Genomic DNA, 24,494 nt, shown 5'->3' with positions numbered 1-24,494 from the left:
GGCTGGGGCCGGGCCGGGCCGGGGCGGCGGGGGCGGGCCCGGGGCGGGGCGCGGCGCTGCCCCCGCGTTACCCGCACCGCCTCCGCGCAGGTGCCGCGGGGCGGGCCCGGCCGGCGGGACGGGGGAGGCGCCGCGAACCGGCGGGCCCGAGGCTGCCGCCCCTGGTGGGAGTGTCCCCGGGTTCCGGGAGGGACCGGTTCCATGTTGGGGGAAAGCTGGGCCGCCCAGTTGCTTTCCAGATTTGGGAAGGTGAAGCCCGCTGGAAGGTGTTGCCAGTGAGACTTGTCCTTCATCTGCTCCTCGCGGATGGAGTACGTCCAGAGGAGTGCTTATCAACTTGCCACCAAGTTGATAAGAGGAGTGTTTATCGATTTGCCACCAAGTTGATAAGAGCGCTGGAGCATCTCCCCAGTGAAGACAGGCTGAGGAAATCGGGGCTGTTCAGCTTGGATTATAGGAGATTGTGTGCAGACCTTATAGAAACCTCCCTGTCTCTGAAGGGAGCTTGCAGGGAAGCTGGAGAGAGAATCTTTGTCAGGGACTGCAGTGATAGGACAAGGGGTAATGGGTTCAAATTTAAAGAGGGGAAATTTAGGTTAGACATTAGGAAGAAATTCTTTGCTGTGGGGGTGGTGAGACCCTGGAAGGTGTGACCCAGGGGTGTTGTGGATGCCCCATCCCTGGCAGCATTCAGAGCCAGGCTGGATAAAGCATGGAGCAGCTTGGTCTGGCTGGGAGATATCCCTGCCCATGGCAGGGGAGGTGAGACTAGATGATCTTTAACGTCTATTCCAGCTCCTTGACAGTCTGTGATTCCATGATTCTAAAATAACAGTCCCCAAAATCCTAAGAAAAAATGAATGGAAGTAAATTGCTACTATCATAATACTGGAAGCTTCTAAGACCACAGAGGAACCTATGGGAGTTTGATGGCTTACATCCAAGAAAAATACTTAAAATCCATACCATGCTGTCCTGTCATCTGCACTGCTCCCTATCTGGCCAGCCCCAGGCTCCAGATGGAAGCGTGGCACTGTGTCCGGGCTGGTGATGTGTGTAATAGCTGATGTGATTGTTGGGAATCTGAATCCTGGAGAGCGTGCCTGGTGAGAATTGTCACTTGAACATCTGTTGCTGAATAAGAAGAGCCAAAGATTGGAATCATTGAAGGTGTTTCACAGGATAAAGTGTGTAAATTAAAATAATTTTTACTGCAAGAGCAAGAATGATAATTTTGGATTGGGAATCAACATCTGTTTCAAGCTTGAGCTACCCCATTAGAATGTTTTTTTAATAGGAAAAGAAGTCACACTCACTTGAAGGTCAATGTATCATTTTTTTTTTCTCTGAGGTAAAAAAAGATGAAATAAAATTACAGCATTAAGTTATAACATTGGCTGTGGATTGCAAGTCTACTGTATGTTTTCACCAAGTACCCTTGAAAGGAGTTACTTTATTTTCCTTATTCCACATGCTCTCTCTAGCACATAAGAGGAAACATACAGAATGTTGTTCTAAATAGGCAATAAACATTTTTCTAAAGGACATTTTAGTTTTATGCTAATTAGTTACACTTCTATGCTCTTATGTCTAAAAACCTAGAGCCAGGCAGACTTACCTGAATAATAAGCCCAGCTAAAATGTGATGAAGTGTTGTCTCTGAAAGTCTGAGAGAGCAAAAGGAAAGAGACAGGCTCCTCTAGTAACCTGAAACATACATGAAAAGGAAAGGGAAGTAATTGCAGCCAGGCTGGAGAAATACTTCGTTCTCTTGTTTGAGTTTTGTGCTGATGAATAAAAATTTGTCCTAAAAAGTTTTGGTCCAAACAGGGTGTGCTCTGTGTGCTGGAAAGCAGGCAGCTGCCTCCTGTGTGTGCAAGCAGCTGCTCAGAGTTACTGAGCACTCCTCCCGCTGTCACTTGGGCATCTCATGCTTTCCTAGGCTGAGCAGTGGTTGTTTGCTTCCCTGGCTTTGAGAGAGGGAGCAGAGGGAATCCTAACAGGACATCTTAACAGTCCACAGGAGAAAAGCCAGCCTTTTTGCAAGGAAAAGAAGGTAGAGAGATGGGCACAAATGAGAGAGTTTCTCCTATAGTCACCCTTTTTTCAGGTTGCTGCAGGATGCCAAGCTGCTGCTCTAGTGAACACTGCCCATAACTTGCAAAAACCATTCCCAGCTTAGCCAGGGGCAATTTGCTTTCCCTTGCTAGCATTCAGTTATTTCAGTAATGTGGGCGGTTCTATCCAGCACCCAAATGTAGCTAACTCCAAACAGTTAATATGTAAGCCTGGGAAGGAGTCAGATGTTCCTCATGCACTTTTAAAGTGACCATGGGATAATTAGACTCAGAAAACACACTGGGGTTAAAATGTTAAAATTTGGGTTTAACTAACTGTAGGATAATGGCTATGTAATCCCACTGCCCTAAGGATTATAACCATGGCAGGTTTGAGGCAATCCTCCCTTACCAATATTCCACTTCTTTTTTTTTGAACATTTGAGAATGATTGTATGTTCCCCCTGCCCCAAATTTTTACGCTTTGTGACACTCCCTTCGGTCCCTGGTGTTCAAAAATTCCCCCTTCTCCTCAAAAAAGGAGGGATGGAATCTGGGTGGGGGAGGATGAGGTGAGGTGGAAAGGGTAGGCTACAAATAAGGGAACTCTTTTGGATTTTGATTAAGGTTACATCCATTTTAGATTACTGGCCTCTGTTTTCCTGACATATACCATGAAGGATATGAACAGAAATTAGTGAAAAGCTCTTCCAGAATAGGTTTTGTAATTTAGCTAATGGAAAAAAAGAATGCTTGATGGATACCAGTTCTCCTTTTTTCACTGTTGATTTTTCTTAGGCTTGGTTTGTATGAATGATTTTACTGAAAGCACTCTGGTATAAACATTAGTGTGAGAGAAGAAATGGATGCTTCATTCCCAGCCATTGAAAGTTTAGATGTCTTTTTCAGAAAAAAAATAATAGTTAATAGGTTGTCTGTCTTTGATCTTCCTGTACTTTGATGTTTTGCCTGCCAGGGTTTAAAAGGCTTGTGTGCAGTTTGAGTTTGGGATGGGAAAAACTAGGACTAGCAACCAATGAGCAGTTGCAAGGGTGAGCTGTAATGCACAGAATTAGGTTAGGGACTGTGGGTCTGCTGCTAGGGACTACAGTGTAAACAATGGATGGAAACCAAGGAGGAAGCTTTGCAAGGGGTTGTTTCAAAGGAGTTTACAAATATAAAAGCATTCTAATGATTCTGAAATATGTTTGAAAACTCTGATGTCATCCTAGAGTAAGTATTGAATTCAGTTGAGGATTCCAACTCAAAATGGAATGAATTTACCTCCTTTTTCTTTTTTGTTTAAGCTTGTTTTCCGTTAGCTTCATTTCCTGACAGGATCACAGACTCGGTTAGTTTGGAAGGAGCACCTGTAAGACATTTGATCTGATCTTTCTCTCCCCACATACACATTCGGCATCCCTGTTCCTTGGCTGTGACATGTTGCTCGGTGTCATGCCCAGATTAGCTCTGATCATCTCTGAGGGCTAGAGATTCTGCAGTGCACTCTGGGCAACCTGTTTGAACATCTGGCCACATTCATTGCGAAGAATATTTTCTTATTATCTATTCAAAATTTCTTATTTCGCCCATTTCCTCTAATGTGGTTCTGCACCTTGCAGGGAAGGGCTCTGTCCCTGTCCATTCTATAACCACACATCAGGTACTGTGTAAGTAGATCCCTGTTAACCCCTGTCCTCCAGAGTGAGTGAACCCAGCTCTCCCAGCCTTTCCTTCTATGCCATCAGCCGTGTGCCACTGACATTCCAGGGACCCTCCGGACTTCTTCCAGTATGTCAGTGTCTGTCCTGTCTTGGGTTGGCCCAAACTGGACAAAGTATTCCATATGTGATCTCACAAATGGTAGAAGGTGGGGAAGAATTGCTTCCCTGTTCCTACTAGTGACCTATAATTAGGGCAGGATTATTGACTCTTTGCCCAGTCATACCCATGGCACTTTCTTACTTGTCTCTGCTTTGAGGCTGAGGAATTGTATCTTAACCACTCTTACTATTGCAGTACTCTTGTGTCTTAGTCACTCTTAATAAGGTATGACTTTGAACATCCATCTTCCCTTTTCCTGAATTTTTTTCAGTTCTATAATTGAAGTAAGATTTCTCAACAAGAAATAACTTTCTTGTGTGGTTCTAGTCATATAAACTCTGCATTTGTTAGAAGTAGGAACAGATCAAAGATTTTAATAGTTTCATAACAGTGTGCCGTGGTTTACTTTTGTAAAAATTTCTAAGGAATACTTTCTTTTTTTTCTTCCGTTTTATTTTTTCTGTAACTAATGAAATGTCACCATTTTGTCCCTAAGGGCTAATGTTCACTTCAGAACCTGCTGTACAGCTCATTCTGGTATTCCCCATCACCTCACCGCCTCACTTTATCTACTTGGAATTTATTTGCCATTTCATTGAACAACTAATCAGTTTTGTAAAGTCATGCAGGTTTTTTTAGTCTGCCCTTATCCTGGCTTTCCTGAATAACTTGATGTCATAACTAAACTCTAAGCTTGCTCTTCCTCATTTTCCAGTTGACTGTTCAATGGTTGAAGGTCTTAGAGCCTCTCCTGAACCTCAGGAATTATCTCCTTCCTTTGTTTGGAATGGATTGTTTTCTCTTACTGTCTCTTCCCTGTCTTCAAGCCAATTATTTACCCACATCAGGACTTCTTCTGTGTATACATAGCTCCCTTTAAGCCTTAGGTGATGAATTTTGCCAAAACTGGTTTTGAAATCCAGGTAAACCAGACTGCCCTCATTCAGAGATCTGTCAGAGGACTTAAGCAGACTTCTAGAGCAGAGCTTTATTAATCAGAACCTATGCTGTGTCTTCTCAATAGATCACATATCTTCAGGTGTCCACTCATTCTATCCTTTATTATAATATTGAGTAGTTAACCTTAAAAGTCTTTAGTTGCCTAGATTCCTCAAAACTCTTTAAAGACTGGTGTCATAGGTGGCATACTTACCATGCACTTTTAGTTAATCCTGTTTCATCCTGAAGCTTCATGGATGCTTTTGTGGAATTTCTCCTGCATCTTTTCACTAAGCTCTGATATCTTTTCTAATTATCCTTTAAGTGTAGAATAACTTTCCAGTTAATAATTGGCAAACAATTTTCTCCTTTGATGCACACCCTCTTAGCCTTTGCAGCATCCCTAAAGTCTCTATTGAGGAATATGTTTGAAACTACATCCTCTTTGTTCTTTTATTTAAGTGTAATACAATAGTTAACTATGGAACAGGAGTGCATTAAGTGTTGTCCTGTGATATGCAAAATGCAATTAGGACTGTGACATGTCTTCGAAGTATTTTATGTACAAGTCTGTGCATTTCAAAATACTCTTGTGTTCACTGAAATATTTATCTGTTGGGTACTTGGGATACATGGGACCTGATTGACCTTGTAAACTAAAACTATGTGGTAGCCAGACTGTGGCTTTGTGCCAGATGCCCACACAGCCACTCCATGACTCCCCTCCTCAGCTGGGCAGGGAGAAAAAATACAATGAAAGGCTCAGCAGTCAAGATAAGGACAGGGAGAGATCACTCAGTTACTGTCATAGGCAAAACAGACTCAGTACTGGGAAATTAGTTTATTTACCAATCAAATAATAAGAAATAAAACCAGATCTTAAAACTACCTTCCAAACACCTTTCCCCCATGCCTCCCTTCTTCCCATGCTTAACTTTACTCCTGATTTCTCATCCTCCTCCTCCTCCCCACAGTGGTGCAGGGCAACAGGGCTTGGGGCTGTAGTGAATTCATCACATTGTCTTTGCTGTTCCTTCCTCCTCAGGGGGAGGAATCCTCACATTCTTCCCCTGCTCCAGCGTAGGGTCCCTTCCGTGAAGTGCAGTCCTTCAGGAACAGGCTGCTCCAGTGAGGGTCCCCTGTGGGGTCACAAATCCGGCCACTAAAGCTGGTCCAGTATGGGTTTCCCACGAAGTCACAGCCTCATTTGCACATCCTCCTGCCCAAATGTGGATGGTCCCCAAAAGAGTCCGCAGTTGGCTGCAGATGGATTGCTGCTCCACCATGGACCTTCATGGGCTGCAGAGGGACAGCTACCCCACCCCGGGCTGCACCATGGGCTGCAGGGGAATCTCTGCTCCAGTGACTGGAGCACCTCCTCCCTTCTTTCTTTGACCTTGGTGTCAGCAGTGTTGTTTCTCCCACGTGTTCTCATTCCTGTCTCCCACCTGTTGTTGCACAGCAGTTTTTTGTCCTTCTCACATATGTTATCCCAGAGGGACTATCACCATCGCTGATGTGCTTGGCCTTGGCCAGCAGCAGGTCTGCGGTGGAGCTGGCAGGCATTGGCTCTGCAGACACAGGGAAAGCTTCTGGCAGCTCTTCACCCCTGTAGTTCCCCTCCTTCCTCCCCTTGCCACTACCAGAACATTGCCATGCAAACCCAATAGGAGGTGCATAATACCACGTGGCATAAGATAAAAAATTTAGGACAACTAACAAAAATATATGAGTGTTGATGCTGCTTCTTATTAAAAAATGCTCCTGTTTGGGACTTATTTCCCTCACTTCTAAAAGTTATGGTTCTTAATCCCTATGAATTCAAAGTTTTAAGAGTAGAACTCAACAATGAATTAATATATGGAAGAATAATGCTTCAATTTTATATATTCTGTAATAGAGATGATGATCAGGAAGCCCTAATATCTCTCACATCAGATATTCCTTTTTGGATACTCCTTTTTGTTCAGTAAAAGTGTGCGAGGACAGTAGTAAATATTGCATGCTCCAATGCAGTGTTGTTCTTTTCTGAATCCAGGCTTTATAGAATTGAGCTAATGTAACAATTATATACACTTACTTTAACAGTTATAAACATTTATATGTCTTATTAGAAAGAATAATATTTCTGATGTAACTGTTTAGGACTTGGGACGGGGAGTTTACAGGAGAAAATGTATGGCTCAACATCTATGGTCAAAGCCAGTTAAGCCACTTCAAGCAAGTGTTTTTACCCCAGAAATAGTACTGTATAGCAATCCTATAAAATATTTATGCAAAAATTTATAGATGTTTAACACCAAACTCTGCTGATCTTCCTGCCTATGTAATCATGCCATGTAGAAGATCAGTAAGAATAATTGATTTTCATGGATCTAATTTTGGAGCCAATTACTGTAATCTCTTAGATGGCATTACCTGTTTGATGATGCGCGGTGGAGAGTCGATAATGACTTTATAGGTTTAGCTCCACTCTTCGGTCAACTTCGTGTGAGAGCAGGCCAAGCAGGCCAACAATCTCTGAATCTAGCATTTGTTTAGAGTTTATGGAACAGGCAAGCTCATACTGGAGTTGTCATTGTCGAGGAAGAATCAAAATTACTGTGAAGCAGCAAGTTGGGACATTTTGGCTTTATTTGTAGAAAGTGTAAAACATTAAGTAAAAACATGAAGTGCAATGTTAGGTTTAGTCAGCTGAGAAGTTCCTAGTGAGAGAAATGCCTAAATAGAGAAATGCCTGGTAGAGAACTGGCACTGTACCTAGACATGAATGTGGCAGTATGAATGGGGAAATACTCTCCCACAAGGCAAGGTGTAAGAAAAAAGGGAAATGTCTTTCAGAATGCAGAATAGTCTCCTTTACATGGAATTGTGCAGAGCGCATGCAAGAGCCTTCCTTATGATTGAGAAAGCAGGGCTTGAAGATGGAATTTCATCAGAACCTACTGGTTTTTAATTCTAATGCATTTGAATGAGAGGATGTTTCACAGAGTGACAGGATGGATCAGGTTGGAAGGGACCACAGTGGGTCAGCTGGTCCAACCTCCCTGCTCAAACAGGGTCATCCCTGTTCCCCAGAGCATGTGGGACAGGATTGTGTCCAGACAATTCTTGGATACCTCCAGTAAAAGAGACTTCAAAACCTCTTTGAGCAATCTGCCCCAATTCTCAGGCCCCTGTACCATAAAGAAGTCCTTCCCCATCTTCAGGTGGAACTTCCTGTGCATCAGTTGCTGCCTCTTGTCCTACTTGGCACTTACAAGAGCCTGACTACATCCTCTTAACACTCTCCCTTGAGATGCTTATCAACATTGATAAGACTCCCCCTCAGTTCTCTTCTCAAGGCTGATCAGGCCCAGTTGCCTCAGCCTTTCCTCATAACAGAGATACTTCAGTCCTGTAATCATCTTTTTCACCCTCTGCTGGACCTGCTCCAGGAGCTCCATGTCTTTCTTGCACTGAGGAGCCCAGAACTGGACACAGCACTCCGGATGTGGGCTCACCAAGGCTGAGCAGAGGGGCAGGATCACCTCCCTCAATCTGCTTGCAGTGCTATTCTTAATGCACCCTATGGACAGTTTCTTATCCATGAGGACTCTCAGGTCCTTCTGCACAGAGCTACTTTCCTGCTGTGGGGCTCCAACCTGTCCTGGTGCATAGGGTTATTCTTCTCCAGAGGCAGGACCCTGCATTTTAGGGGAATAGAATGTAAGAAAATAAAGATAGTGTGGAAAGTAATCTCACCCCTAAGGAGTTTCAGCCGGGCCAATCATCAAAGATTAGGAACAGACCTGACTTTAACATGCCCCCGCTGTAATCAATGAGAAGAAGAGTGCTATAAAAGAGTGGGGTGTATGGCTGAGGGGGGAATTGGAGTTGGCTTCTTTGTGAAGAAGAGAGAGTCAGTGCTCTGATGAGCTACCCATGATAAACACCAAGAAGGTATGGAACTTTTGTGATAGGAGACAGAAGTATGGAGCCTCTGCAATAAGGTGACAACACTGCACTTGCCCTCACTGAATTTCAGGCAGTTCTTTGTCCATCTCTGCAGCCTGTCAAGGTCCTTCTGAAAGGCTGCACAGTGTTCTGGGGTGTTGGTCACTTCTCGCAGCTTTGTTTTGTCACTTCAGAATTAGGCACACCATCACTTTTCTATGGATTGAAGTGAGGCTGACTGGCTGGTTATTCCCTGAGTCCTCCTTCTTACCCTTTTTTAAGGCTGGGGTGATGTTTGCTTTCTTTCAGCCCTCAGGCACCTCTCCTGATCTCCATGACCTTTCAAAGGTGACTGTTAGCAGCCTTGCTATGATGTCTGCCTGCTCTCTCAGGATGCATGGATGCATCTCATCAAGGCCTATGGACTTGTGGATGTCAAGTTTGCCTAGGTGTTCTCTGACCAAATCCTTCCTGACTAAGAGAAGGTCTTCCTCCTGATGTTCATTTGCCCTTGCCTCCAGGGTCAGAGGTCCCTAAGGGCTGATCTTGTCAGTGAAGATTGATGCAAAGAAGGTATTCAGCAAGGGACCCCCTTCCATTTAGTAACAGTCCCACATCATCCTTTGGTTACCTTTTTTTTATTGATGTATTTGAAAAAGCCCTCCTTTTCCTTGACATCCTTGGCCAGAAGTCATTCCAGATGGGCATTGACTTGACTTGCCTCATTTCTGTTTACTCTGAACAACCTCTCTGTATTCAAAGTGGCCTGACCTTGCTTCCATCTCATGTATAGCTCCAATGTATGCATAAGTAATGACTGCAGTTCTTTTTTCATCCAACAGGTGTGTTGCTCCCTTTGCCTGATTTCTTGCTTTATCAGGATGCATTGCTCTTGAGCCTGGAGGAAGTGATCCTTGAATATTGACCAACTCTTCCCTCCTGGGCCTGTTCCTATGCGATTCTTCCAAGAAGGTCCCTGAAGTGGCCAAAGTTAACTCTTCTGAAGTCCATGGTTGTAATTTTACTTGTTGCTCTGCTTCCTCCTCACCTGTTACTGAACCCCACAATCTCATGGCCACTACAGCCTGGGCTGCACCCACCTTCACATCTCCAGCAAGGCTTTCCCTGTTTATGAATTGAGTAGCACACTGTTCCTTGTGGGATCCTTCACTATCTGTGGCAGGAATTTGTCTCCAGTGCTTTCCAGGACCCCCCTGGCCTGTTTGTGCTTTGCTGTGTAGCTTTCCAGCAGACGTCAGGGTGGTTGAAGTCCCCCACATGAACAATGGCCTGTGACTTTGAGGCTGCTGCAATTGCCTGTGGAAGGGTAACCCACTGTGTCCTCCCGGTCAGGCAGCCTGGAGCAAACACCCCGAGTGTCAGCCTTACTCATCTGCCCTTTTATCCTGACCCATAAGCTGCTGACTGGCTCGTCATCCACCCTGAGACAGAGCTCAATACATTCCAAGTGCTGCCTCACTGAGAGGGCAACTCTAGCACCGTGCCTTCCTGCTCTGAATCTCCTAAACAGCATGTAGCCCTTCCTGGCCACATTCCACTGTGGGAGCCATCCCACGGCATCTCTGGGACTGCAGTGAGGCCAAAGCCTTGCGACTGCACACAGAGCTCTCGCTCCTCCTGCTTGTTTCCCCTGCTGTGTGTTGGGGTACAGGCATTTAAAACAGAGGTATTTAATATCCCAGCAAGGGATATTAAATATCCCTCGGGATACCCCATAGTCCTGTCTAGTGGTTGCCCCTTTGTCTGCTTGTGCTTAATTGAAGTATCCCCTCTTCAGCCTCCTTTTGCTACTAGATTGGTTACTATAGTTCCCCCCTTTTCCTAAACCTCTGGCAAGTCTGGGCCTGTTCCTGTCCCCCTTATTGTTGGTCAGCTGGTAAATATCAGGAGTGTGATTCCTGTCTGCCCAAGGAGATGTGTGTGGGTGTCAGGCACCAAAGAAAAATGAAATAACACCTGGGCTAAACTCTGTTACTTCTGTGTTGAGATTGACACAGGAACAGGCAAGAAGCAGGATCATAGAAAAGACAAATAAGGTTTTATTCAAAGGAATTGTGCGGTTTTTATAGAGTGATACGATTAGGTTTTATTTGATTGGTTAACTAACAAAAACATCTTTGTCTTTCTGTTCTCAAAGACAGTGTGAAAAAGTAGAAAAACACTACCTGCAAATTGCTTATACTTAACAAGGTATCACATTTTTCTAACTCTTTAAAATTTCTCACAAGCTGCTGTGAGAAATGCTTGCTGTTTCTCTCTCTCTGTTCTATAGCATCTAAAAAATTCCTCTTCAGCTCATCAGAAACACTGTTCCTAGGAACTTAGGCTGTCTGATGAGCTCCTGTTTTTAACAAACACCCTTAGAAAATTATTTTTCTTGCCTGAATAATAACTCAAGTGGAACAGTGGTTTTGTAAATTGATAAAAGTGTTTTGAAAATTTGATAAAATTTTCAAAGAAATAACTGACCTGAATTGCTTCCAGGATGGAAAATTACTATGACTTAAGCAAGCTCTCTTGCAACCCTATAAACCTCAGTCCTGACTGAGATCCTGTGAACTCTCCAGGACCGCAGCAAGCTGCAATCTGCATCCTCCTTCTGATTGGGGCTCTTAGGGCCAGTGAGCTCTCAAATTTGCTGTACTTGGAGCCACTGACAGACCTTGGGTGATGCCCCCACTGCTTGAGGTTCAACTCTTCGCCCCTTGAAAAGGTGCAATGGCATCCAACATGAGCTGAACTCAAGGGGAATTTTTCACAGGTCCATACTCCTTTAGGTCTATGTGCATGGAAGTCTGAACATGCCATAGAAAATTTATCATGAATATTGGTCTCTTAGATTCTTAAATATATTAGATTAGTAAGTAAGTTAGGCCTGTGAGTTACTGTCATGCTTGTAGTAAATTCTGTAGAATCTTTTGTTAAATTGTTTGAATTAGGCTATAAATTAAGTGCTGTTGAGTTTAAGTGTGGTTTAACCCTTTAGGCCTAAACCATTGGTCGCTTCTAGGACGAAGTTTGGCAAAGGGGTCCACTCTGAACCTTGTGACTCAATAGGTGGGTCTCCCTCATTCCTTCTTATCCTTTCCCATTCTTTTCCATCCCCAGCCTCCATGTAAGTCACTTGTAGAAGATTTTAGATTTAGATTGATTTTAGATTTTACTTCAATTTTTCTCTGTATGCTTTAACCATCTAGCAAGCAGTAGGGCAAACCTTTAAACAAATTTTGTCACACTTTTCCTTTAATATTAAATTTGCTTTTCCTGGTACCTTTTAGCTGGTGATTATTTGAGCTGCCTGAGACAGTTGTTTGTGACAGGTGGAGAGCAAGAATAATGGGAAGACTCATTGTCCTCCCTGTTCCCTCTCCTACCCCAACTTCCTGATAAAGACCAGGTAAATTCATTCTACAGGTGGAACCACTCAAGTTCCTTTCCTTGGATCGCTGCTGCCCTCTTCTGCTGGCTTCCCAAGGCTGCTGCGGCATGGGGAGTTTTTGTATTGCACCGAAGGCTTTGTGTCTGTAGTGACCTTATGGGAGGTTGTGGGGTGAAATGCAGTCACTTTATAGGGCTGGGTTCCATAAAGGATTAGTTTTATTCAGCAAAGTGCGGTCATATGTGGCTGGTACCCTTTTGTACTTCACAGAGTTGTAAATGATGTGGAGTCCTTGTGCTGTGAGAAGAGTCTGTCAGCACTGAAAAAGCAGACACTGTTCTGGCCAAGTTTCTGCAAAATGCACCTGAGGCAGCATGACTGGCAGCGCTGCAGCATGCCTGTGTTGAGCATTTGAGCTGGTGCAAACCTGTGAGTCCGTGTAATGCCTCAGAAATGTGGGGCTTGAAACCTGGCTTTCTGATGCAACTCTTCTGGGGAAGAGCAATTTCCACTGCATAGCTTCTGTAATTAAGTTTATTAAGAATTCTGACACTCTGACAAATGGTTGTATTGTACTATGAGGCACGGGGAAAGTGCTAGACAGAATCCTGAGGATGTAGGAGGAATTGAAGCATGACCAGCTAAGTCCAGAGTACAGCCACAAAGATGATTAGAGATATGAGCACCCCTTTTATGAAGACAGGCTGGGAGAATTGGGGTTGTTCTACCTGGTAAGGGTTCCAGGGAGGCTTTAGAGAAGCCTTCCAGTACCTAAAGGGGACTACAGCAGAGGTGGAGCAGGAGTTTTTATAAAGGCTTGTATTGCTAGAGCAAGGGGGGATTGCTTCAAACTGAGAGAGGGCAGCTTTAGATTAGATATTAGAAATTCTTTACTGTGAGGGTGGTGGGGCAGTGGCACAGGGTGCCCAGAGAAACTGTGGATGCCCCATACCTGGAGGTGTTCAAGAACAGACTGGGTGGAGCCCTGAGCAACCTGCTCTAGTGGAAGGTGTCCCTGCCCACATCAAGGGGATTGGAACTAAATGATCTTTAAGGTCCCTTCCAACTCAAACCATTCTGCAATTCTAGGATTTCAGGGCATACTAAGATGTAGCTGTACAATTTTATTTCCATTGCAGCTGACACTATTCCCAGGCCTGTCTGCATGGTTTCTGCCCAGGCCTGTGCTCTTGAGGGTGCCTGGCTGGTGGGCTCCTGGGCTCTCCTCAGTGTGGCTGTATTTCACCAGGCTGTGGGACCACAATGTGTGCTCCCAGAGGGTTTTTGACAGAGCTGGGGTAACCACCATATTCCAGAGGGGGGATGAGTGGCAGTTCCACAACTGGGGTCAGTTCCAAGCACATGGACAAGCATTCCACTTCCAAACTCATGTCTGTCTATTATGCTGTATTTATTTTGATAATCTGTGCATTTGTTCTGTTGAGTATCGACAATTATGGATTTTTTTTCTCTTTGCCTCAGTAAGAGTTATTGGACTAAGATTTGCATGGCAGGTTCATAGGCTTGGCATGAATGAAGAGAAGCTCTTAATTACAATGATGTAGTGACAGGCACTTCTGTGCACTGACCAAGAGCAAACATCCCTCCCAATGGTTGAGAGCACGCAGAAGTCAGTCAGGAGGCAAATGAATCAGGTAGTGGTGTCTGCTTCTCAAGACTGTGGTCCTGTAGAAGACTGTAATCTTGTGTACTCCTGGGTTGGTGTGGAGGGACTTCTCTGAGAATGTTTACACACAGGCAAAATTGAACGTTTTTGCTGTGCTGGCTGAAATGTATCAATTGTGCCAATCCAAGAATGTCTTTCTAGGAGCAGCTAAATTCTTTCTAATCAACTTGCATATGGGAAAATTAAAAAAAAAAAGTCAGTCTCAGATACTGTGTGTGTGTGTAACCATACATATTGAAGTTATAGTTTCTTACATTCTTTAAGTTTACTTTTTCTGGGAGGGTGGGGATATGAAATTAGGGATTGAGGGGTGGTGTCACAGATGAAGTGACTAGAAGTATCTGGCAGTGGAAGGAGGGTGGAGGATTTCTCAGAGCAAGCACTGTAGCCTACAAAGGCTATGTACACTACAAGGGCAGTGCATGCTGCCCTGCCATGATGTGCCTGGCTAATGAAACAAGCCATCTTTCATCATGGCTACACAAATAGCAAAAGCTTCACTTGCACATTCACTGTGGCATGGAATTGCTCAGCATTCCCTCTGTGTCATGTAAAAACACATTGCATGGGCAAGGACACCTGCCTTGGAACAACACACAGCACATGCACCTTTCCAAGCAAAAGCACGCATGCACACACACATGTAGCCTGTGCAGTAGGCTTGCCTCCTGAGAAGACAGGAAAATAAAATTTTGTTGCAAGTCTGACTCAGTAGGAAATAGAAACAGAGCACATTACATATATTTCCTTTATTGCTGGACTTTTTTTTCCCAGTAAGTAGGCATGATTCCTTAAAGGCTGAGGTTTTTAACAACAGTAAGGTTTTTCAGGTCTCTTTTTTTTTTTTTTTTTTTTTTTTAATCTGTGGACAAAAAGATACCTTTGAACAAAGTTTTGCCTTATATTACAGTATTTCTGTACAAAAATAAAGGTCCAAAATCAAATTATTATTAGCTGATATTCCCCAATTTATTTACAGGGTACTGTCAAGAACCTTCATCAGGCAACCAGGTAAAATATTAAAATATTAAAGCAGTTGCATTGTATAACGTTGCCTTCTCTAGTCAACTCTGAAGGGCTCTGGCCTTTGGCAGTCAGTCTGGGTTAAGGAGTCCAGCCAGAAGTATAAAACATGATGTCTTTCAAAGAAAAAAATTAATATTAAAAACTTAAGCTGACATTATGGAGAACTGAACTGATAACTGTATTTCCATATTAGGGTATTCTATAAATATTCTCAGCTACATCTCTCTTTATCATACAGCAGATACAGAATGCAGACTTCTGCTACTTATATGGTAATACATATTTGCAAAAGTAAAATCAGTGTATGAAAATCTTGGAATTTACTTGTTAATAAAACTGCTTAAAAAGTAACCATACAATTGTAACAACTAAACTCTGAACTATTAAAATGTACAGAAAGACTGTTTACACCATTGCACATACTTATTCCCTTTGCTTCAAAAGACTTGTGAAACACAGAATAAAATTTGTCAAGTTTTACTGACAGCTCTAATATGCATGCACAGTGTGCACATCCATGGAAGCAAGGGGAAACAAAGTGTTGGCGTCCATCAGGAAAGCTGCCAGCAGCACTCCAAAAAAATATACCTTGCTCTTCTTCCCTCCCCCTTCCCATCTGTATACAGGCCAGTAGATTAGTGCAGAATGGATGAGTATAACTTTGTTTTCAGTGTTCTGAAAGGACAAAGGAAATCCTCTTGACTTTTATCAGCAATTTTAGGTCAATACAAGTTAGGCTTAATATTGTAAGGCACTTATTACTGCTTGCATTGCAGTGGATCCAGTCTTAAGGCATTTGTTACATCAACTGAAGGTAATAATGCTTTGGAAAGTTTTGAATGAGCCAGCAGTTCTAGGTATGTGACTATTTCAGCTGATTTTCCCCTGCCCCCCTGTGGTCTTTCTAAAACATTGTGTGAAGATATTTTCCGTCGAAACTCCGGTTCTTGGTTAGCTCGTCAACAAAGGTGATCGATGTCCCCAGGTCATTCTGAGGCCAAGGAGTGATGTACTCTGTTTAGGGTGCAGTAGAACTGGTTTTGTTTTCACCTGGAGCTGCCCTGACTTCCATGACTACTCACGGATCGAGAGGTGCTGTAGCGTTTCTTCACGATCATACTGATGTAAGCTTTCATCAGCTTTGCAATGTCAACCACCTGCCAAGAGCAAGAAGAGCACAGTTCTCAGTGAGGTAACAGTATATGAATGAATTTCTTTGGACACCAACAATATAAAACTGTCAAGCTTTCAACAAAACCCTTTTGCAGCTAAACAAAAACATTCAGGACTTCTCTTTGTCTTATTCTGTCTTCCCTTTAGTTTTACAGGGATCTTGAACAAATCTCTAACATTTGCAGCCATTACTTGAATTACTAAGTGGCCTGGCTATCGGGACAGGAAGACCCCAGTAACAAAACTGCCTTGCTCTTACCTCACTAGTTTCAAAAAGCAATTCTCTTTCATCCACCACAATCTTGTAGGTGTTGGCAAGCGGAGCACCAAATGACAAGATATGTTCATACTGGAACACCTCCAGAGGCCTTCCTTCCCCACGCTTGTAGACAGAAACTGCATCAGCGCTGACTCCAAGCCACAGCTCCTGTGGGAATCCCCCTTCTTTACACTAGAGGAAAAAAAGTAAATTAATGGCAAGGGGAACAGTGGGAGCCACACAACACTTACTGTTGATGTTTTTGTCTGTTACCATTTGTTAAAAGTGCATATTGCTTGTTCCTTTTTAAATGTAGCCTTTTATACTTATAGTTGTTTGCAACTTGTCAGAATAGCATTCTGTCCCTCTATTTTACAGTTAACTGGTGGATTTAAATAGCTACAGTGCCTGCTAATGGGAGTAGGCTTTTAATAGCTCCAAGTTTATTACATCAGCTGTCTGAGCATTGTGATACTGTATCTATGGTTTCACTGCTCAGGAAAGAAATCATCACCTATACAGTGTAAGCTGCAGTTTGAATGTTCATATGGTCTTACCTCTACGTCAAAGAGTGTTGAACCATAGCCAGGCCATTCCTTAATCAAAGCCATGTACTTTGCCATGGCCTGCTCCTGATTCATCCTCTGGAGTTTTTTCCATTTGTCAATAATACTAGTCCTGGAAGCTGAGATTTCCTCTTTGACCCACATGTCTAACATCTGATCCTCCTCAACCTTCTGTTTGCTGACAGAGCCACTTCGGAAACTCCTGCGCAGTGTTCCTTCAAGAAAGCTGGCTCGTTTCTTCTCGGCCTTCTCTGGTGCAGTAAATGTTTTGGTCGACTGTGTAATCCTAGACTTCAGCTTTTGCAAGGGATACACTTCCTCCAGCTCTGGTACGGTGGTGTGCACGGTGTAATCTCCCTGAAGGTACTGAAGGCGCAGAGCTGCCAGGACCTGGAGGGTTTCCTCAGGAGCAGGGTAATGTCCTTTAATCACTGCTTCATGAGCCTATCAAGGGGAAAAAAAGGTAGCGTTTTATAAAGCAGCCTTTGAAAGAAATATGAGAAACAAGGGGAGCAGATTTACTCCCAGGGCAACCCAGGACCTGAAATAAATGATCCATTAAATAAATCAAATGGGGTAAATCTCTTGGCAAATTTAAGCTGGATAAGATTGGGTTTACCAGAAGAACTGCAAGGCAACTGAGGAACATGCTAAATGGAATTACTTTTACTAGGACAGCTTTTAGTGAACTCCCATAGCTAAGAGTTACTGAACAATGAAAAAGGAAAATAAAATGTAAAGGGGAGAAAACAGGATCTAAACATCTGATTGAGGAGAAGCCATCTATGTTCAAGGGCATTAAGAAGAAATGGGTTCTCCAATTTTGTTTACTGCTATCAATAATCTGGCTGTGAAAACTGATGTTGCCAGCCAAAGAAGCCAAGCTCTAGGACAGCTTCGTCATTTTACTGAGGGGGAACAATACATCTTCAATGAATCCCAAATCAGGTTAGTACAACATCTACGTATTAGAGTGCTCTGTAGCACTGGGGATGAGATTCTGAACCAAAAAGACTTTCAAAATCCCAGCTCTCTGCACACTCATTCAAACTTGTGAAAATGTGGACAGCTAGGTGTTTTCTTTCATATGACAGCAGTAGAGCAAACAAACACCCATCGTGTCTGGAGATCCAGGAATTGCAAGCTTAGTAAACACACAGCTAAGTAACAACTAGTTTGTTTAGGTGTACAAAGTGTGCCTTTAAACATGCAAAATGGTTTACCTGAGCTTGTACACATGCAGAAGAAGGAGCTGTCTTTTAGAAATGGAAGGACAGTATTTTAATGAGGAATAACTAAAAGATTTTCTTCAGTGCCTTATGATCATTAAAGGATTCAAACTAAAATAATGGAGACTGCAGAGTTAAAACTGATGACAAAAGGGAATCTTCATAATTGTCTGAAAAAAGTTGATGACTGACATCAAAAGCAGATAATTAGAAAAAATAGAACAGAACTGATGTTAGAATGTAATGTTACCTCTTCAAGGTATTGCTGTAATATTGCTGGTAGGGATTGAATGTCATGCTTTATAACAAATATTAATGGTTTTGGCATGACATAAAGTATTTGGCTAAACACTAGTCAGCACAGAATGCCACATGAAAACAATCTGCTTCAGCAAATGTGCTTGTTTTAGCTGTTCATACTGAAAACTGCCTGAATCTGCCTCTTAAGCCCATAATGCAATGTAGCAGATTGGATGCAGAGTTCTCAGAGGTTTTCCTCTTGCTGTTTGAACTTCATCCCAAACAGAGGCACCGAATGACTCCTCTAGAGGTAACGACAGACAGAATGGCTGTGTGTCTAAGCCCAGCCAGGGCAACCTACCGCCCAGATCCTTCAGCCAACAATAAACAGTTCTGCACTGAGCTACCAAGTTGTGGAAGGACCCTTTTGGTAGACTTGTGGTGTCATATGGTGTCTTAAAACTTAAACTAAACAGGGAAGAAATACTCTATTACAGGGAAGATGTAGAAGGGGAAAACACTTCATATGTATGAAAATTGAGGTACATCAGTTCTTGATCAGATCAGTCTTGCTCACCAACAGAATGTCAGTGTCTTGGTGTTGCAAAGAGCCAGAAATCTTAATCCTATACAGAAATCTTTATCTGTTTCTAGTGTCCACTGAAAGAAGATGACTACTGGAAAAATTTTTAATCATTTGCAATATAGTAGAACAGGATACCATCAATCAACAATAATAAAAGCCATCAGTGAGTTTCTGAGTAACTACAGGGATTGATTTAATAGAAATCCAGCTGCTGATGCATTTAATTTTCATTAGAAACCAATTTAGTTTATGTTTTGCAGTGTAGCCTCATTCTGGGCTCAGCATGTTCACTGAGTGGATTTCTGTTCATCATAGCTGTCTTACTGCTGGGACTGGACTATTATACTGTGGCACCTAGGAAATGATCCATTTCTGACAAGATAAAAACCTATTGCTCAATTAGCTCCGTACAGTTGCCAGCAGGAATCTCTTATTAATTAATTTGTTGCGAGTCACACTTTTTTTCACTTTATTTCTTACAATTTCTCCAGAAAATGGTTTAAGAAGAGGAAAATTAAAAGCAAGTGTTATTCTTTTTTATGCAGCTTAGAAAAATCATATGTGCTTCACTTATGTCAGGATAGGCCTATTTTGACTACTGAACTGCTTCCTTTGCTCTTGATGCTTGAGTAGTGGTGCATTCGGTTGAAGAGAAGCAAAATAATAACACTCTCTTTGCTGCCTAGAACACTTTTTTCTCTCCTTTTTAAAGTGCTTCAAAACAGAATCTTTGTTCTTTACCTGCTCAAACATAAAGGCAAATTCCACGCTATCTTTTGGGACGTTTTCTGTGTCCAGGAAGCAGTAGAGCTTGAAGTAGAACTTCCAGTGCATCTCCCCAGCTTCAGCAGTGGCAGCAAGTCTGCATCATTGTGTGAAGAGAGAGAGACATCAGATCTGTGAAATCAAACTCTTTTCTAAATTGCTCCCTGTGGAATCTAAACAAGGCATCAGCTGAACTTTGCTTTATGTGTGTCTGTGTATTTAAAACCTACAGCAAAATCAAGGACAAATGTTGGTTCAGTTCTCAAGTCAAAGGTTTGTAACCCATATTCTCTTAATAAATGTTGATTTTTAGAATCAGCTGTTAATAAAAGTGATATTATTAAGTCCTGTTATAGAATTGCATAACACTTAAAAGACTCCCTTTTCCCCTGATTTTATGTGGATAACAGGGGCCGACTGCCATGCATAAAACATTAGGATGACAAACAGGTATTTAGACTTACTACATTTTCTTACTATAGTTCTATAGGTGGTTTCAATTTTACTGGTAAGAGAAATGTTGTGAGCTGTACTGTGGTGACTTCCACATGAAGTTAGCTAACAGAATGGCAGTGACTGTCTGGAGCTCAGTTCTCACAGTCACATTGCCAGTAACAGTGGAACAATTTGTAGTAGTGGAGAAGAAAATGGGGAAATAGTGATGAGAAATATCCCTCTACTGGTGTCAGGAAAGAGGAAAACCAACACAAGTAGATAGGTGGCTATTAAGTCTTTTAAGGAAACTAAAAAAAAGATCTTTTGTTCCAGAAATGGCCACATGTGTAATTCAGCTGTATCATCACAAACAAGCAAGTCAAAGAGAAAATTCAGCATTACTGACATTGGAAATTTATTTAATTGCTACTTATTAGAGTGAAGAGAGAAGGAGAGGTACACTCACTTTTCAAACTTTGCCAAGACATCAGCTACAATGGTTCTGCTTTCAATTGCTTTGTCAGTAGTTCCATTGTATTCAAACAAAGCAAACATATTTCTGCTATCCTCCATGGCCAAGCCACGAATTAACTTTTCAACCACCTAACAGAAAGACAGCACATGAAAAAACCATAGCATGGAAAAACAGTACCACAGAGTAAGACAGATACTTCGAAAAAATTAGAGCTAGGTTTTACATTAGGCTAAAAACGTTATTAACTTATTCTCATCAGCATTATTAATTGTTGTCAAATTCCACTGTCATTTTTATTCTTTCAGAATATGTATGTGCTATCTCCTGGCCAGATATAACCCTTGGTATTACACCAACTCAGCAAGAGTCTTCCAGTTTTAGGAAGCAGCTTGGCTATCATACACATCAGTGTCTACTAAAGTTTCTCCAATAATTAGGCTCTCTGCCTAATTGATTAGTGTTTCTTGTTATTCTTCCTGTAAGAAGGAACTACAGTTGGGTAAGCCTCTGCAGCACAGAGTTTTTATAGCAGGGATTTCTCCAGAACATACTGTGGGGAGGGACAGCACTGTAAGCCTTTCCTTCCCAGAAAGGAGAGACTGGCAGAGAAAGCCCCAGAGCTTCCAAAGTGCAGCACTATGGCTGCCTGGGACTGGCATGGGAAGGGACACGCTGATTTTGTTACAAATACATTCTGTCACCACTCCTCACCTCTCCCGCTGTAGTGTGTGAGTTGATTGTAATCTTACAGGAGCCCCCACCATGGCAATAAACTGTGGATGTCATCTCCTGCCTGCCAATCAGTGCTTCTATTTCATCTCGCGATGGCACAAACTCTCTGCACTTGGTTTTCTTCAGAGATTCGTACGTGAAAAGTGCGTATTTCTCCATTTCGGTGCCTGGAAACTGGTCACGAACCCTGTGAGAGACAAAGCTTATTACTTTAAGCTGCCAGCTGCTAAATTTGCTTATTTGAGAATTTTTCCCCCTGAGATTATTTCTGTATCCAGTATACTGTTTAACTGAAATGCTCCAAGTATAGACAAAACTTTTAAATTATTGAGTTTGTTGGTGCACTAACTTTCCTAAGGACATACTCTGCATTCTTCCATTGCACCACAGCAAGAGGAACTCCACATTCTGGTTAATGTTGAACTGACAACAAGGATTTGTTATTATTTAATGTTCACTAATATTTTAAAATCAGATTTGCAATCATAGGTTTGTACCTCAAATACATCTTTAAATAAGATTCTGTTCTTTTATGTGCACAATGCCTATCTCATAAAATTAAGGTAAGTGGGATGAAGAATTCTTATCAGGTTGGTTTGGACAGGTGAGAATGGGACCTGGGGATATGGGCTGAAAGTCATTTAAGCTTATACAGTTACAAGAACTGCCCCTTTTGCCAACATTAACAAAATGTGCATTCAACTTTGTGGCATCTTGCTTGATTCTTCAAATGTGTGTAATTCCATTCAGACCAACTCACACACACTTTTCCTGTAACATTTTGTTTTCAGATTCACTGTTTGGCATAGCCAGTTTGCTAAGTGAATACAAGTCTCACTTCTAGATATTTAAACACCGTTAAAAGTTGTGGTGCTTTAGTAGACCAAAGGTTCTCACCTTTTGAGATGAAACTTGAGATATTTGAGGATGCCGCGACTGGGCAGAAATGTGCAACTCATGCAGGTGAGTATTTGCCAGCTGTAGAGGTTCCCCACACTCCCAGGGTTAGGCACTTTGTTGGTTTGCTTGATGAGCTGACAGTAGAGCTCATCTCGGAGAGGTCGCAAATCATGTCCTGTTTGCAGGATACCTTGGATTATAGGGATGGGATCAGACATAGACTCCAGCTGCTGTAAAGAATTAAATATCTTGATGGCTTCATCCTGCAGAGTTGTGTAGCCTTTGTCTTTCAGTACTACAAAAATAAATATTGGTAGAAACGTGCTTAGATGAGATATGAAAGGAACAGACCCAGGATTAATGCAGAAATTGCTTAATGCTGCTCTGTGACCTTGTTATGCAGGATATTATAATCTGTGTTTTCCATTTCAAATGCATGATGCAAACTCATTTTATGAGCTTATTCACTATTGAGATTTGTTCCAAATGTAATTTATGATACACCTGAAAAGTGACACTGCTGAAGTGCCATATCACACTCCATATTAACCTCCCGGCCTCCTCCCAAGGATGAAACTTCTGGTCTGAGTAATATCTTGTTTAATATGCAGTTGCAAACTAAGATAACCCAATCCAAGTCAGTAAAAGGAAATGTGTTTCATCTTTCACTAGTGAAAGCCTCTTTGAAGTGCCAGTGACCTCAATGAGATAATAAAGACACCCAGTTCACAGTCATCAATAGCTCTGAACCCTTTATTCAAAAGTGACTTCTAAATTAGTATTTGAATTGAGAATATTAAGAGAGATGATTACACTCATTTCAGGACTAAACAAAGCATTACTTTTTAAAACACTCTTAAATGTTATTTCCCATAAATAAGGCTTCCTGTCCCATCGTATAGAATGGACACCTGTTAATTGGAAGCTGTGGCTGCTGTGACTTCCTGCAGGGGGGAGGAAGCAACAATAGTTTTAGGAGGAGAATATGATTCAAGGGACTGAGTGAATCGGGTATAGTTGCTTATTTCAGTGCAAGACTTTTCAAACTCAGTCTTCTGAGCTGTATTGTTGTAGGCAATAGCAACCTTCCCTTCTGTTACACTCTTGCAGGAACACCACAAGCCCATGGCTCTATGCAAGCAAACTGCTCTTCTCAAAAGAAAACAGGGAAACTTGTCTATTTGTATCATAGTTTTGCCAACATTACTTCACGGTAGACTTAAAAAAATCCACCCTCTGGTTTAGTCCTTTGTAATAAAAAGTGGTTCTATTATTGACAAACTTACAGTTGAGATTGATGTCCCCATATGGCAGTGGCAGTAAGGGTGAGTGCAATGGATGATGAGTGTAACGGAGAATGGGATTCCTCTTGTAAATCTGTTCAACCACATCAGCATTCAGGCAGTTTTCCTATTGGAGTAAGAAAAAAAAGAGGTTTTGGGGTCCAGCTTTAAGAATAATGCAATGTTTTGTGCCCTCAGGTTGGTTGTAAAAAACTGAGCAATCAGTGTTACCGACACCATTTGGTGCAAAATCCAGTTGTGGATGCTGTGGCTGCCATGCCTTGCTGTGGGGCTATGAATGCTCAGTACCTGCCAACCTTGGCCTTGGATAGGCTTGCTTTATCTGTGCAGTAAAAAAACCAAACCACAGCAGAGCTGCAGGACAACAAAATGAAGTATCATAACAATTTTTGAAGTGTGTTTTCATTTTATATTCATTTTTAGTCCACCAATTCATAATGGGAAGTATGATACCTGTTTGAAAGCTTTATTTAAAAGCATTTCTCCAGCATAACTAATTGGCCTTTCAGTTAGAAACTGCACAAGCTACCAAACAAAATAGTCCAAAGTGCTGCTGTAAATCCACTCTACACATTCAAATACCACTCTTACTGTTCTTCTTAGGCCAGGTTTGACAGATGTGTGACCACTGTCTTCTATCAGTCCTGAATTCCATATATTTCTCCTGCTCTGAAGAATAGCATTCATAATCTTGGAACTGAGAACTTAAAACCTCTTTTTCATAAGAGAAGAGGTGGCACTCTCTAAGAGAAAAGGTCAGTAGCAGTTCTCCCCTCTTGCCTATTTCTTTGGTCTCTTGTGAGAATCCTCATCCTCTCATAAATGCACATTAGCAAAAAGCTCCAGAAGGACATTCTCTGGCTGAGCATGCAATGTTTTACAATCAGTTAAACAATAAAATCACTGTTTTACTGATTGTAAAACAGTAAGCATTAACTGAATGTTTTTCTCATCATACAGA

The 24,494-nt window shown here is 42.1% G+C and overlaps 1 protein-coding gene across 1 annotated transcript in view; it reads right to left on the bottom strand.

Moving 5' to 3' along the window:
• Positions 1 to 14,586: 14,586 nt before the first annotated feature.
• The window catches only part of MYO10 (myosin X), a 162,880-nt gene continuing 152,972 nt past the window's right edge, over positions 14,587 to 24,494 (bottom strand). The window contains exons 34-41 of the mRNA XM_064705478.1: positions 23,516 to 23,639; positions 22,227 to 22,524; positions 21,309 to 21,516; positions 20,589 to 20,725; positions 19,664 to 19,784; positions 16,859 to 17,311; positions 16,302 to 16,493; positions 14,587 to 16,026 (exon numbers count right to left, since the gene is read on the bottom strand). Of these exons, the coding sequence (XP_064561548.1) occupies positions 15,916 to 16,026; positions 16,302 to 16,493; positions 16,859 to 17,311; positions 19,664 to 19,784; positions 20,589 to 20,725; positions 21,309 to 21,516; positions 22,227 to 22,524; positions 23,516 to 23,639 (1,644 nt within the window). The 3' untranslated portion in view covers positions 14,587 to 15,915. The remainder of the gene's footprint in view (positions 16,027 to 16,301; positions 16,494 to 16,858; positions 17,312 to 19,663; positions 19,785 to 20,588; positions 20,726 to 21,308; positions 21,517 to 22,226; positions 22,525 to 23,515; positions 23,640 to 24,494) is intronic.

This window comes from Zonotrichia leucophrys, chromosome 2 (assembly GCF_028769735.1).
Source record: "Zonotrichia leucophrys gambelii isolate GWCS_2022_RI chromosome 2, RI_Zleu_2.0, whole genome shotgun sequence".
NCBI classification, from domain to species: domain Eukaryota; kingdom Metazoa; phylum Chordata; class Aves; order Passeriformes; family Passerellidae; genus Zonotrichia; species Zonotrichia leucophrys.
This window is presented reverse-complemented; position numbering and strand designations above follow the sequence as displayed.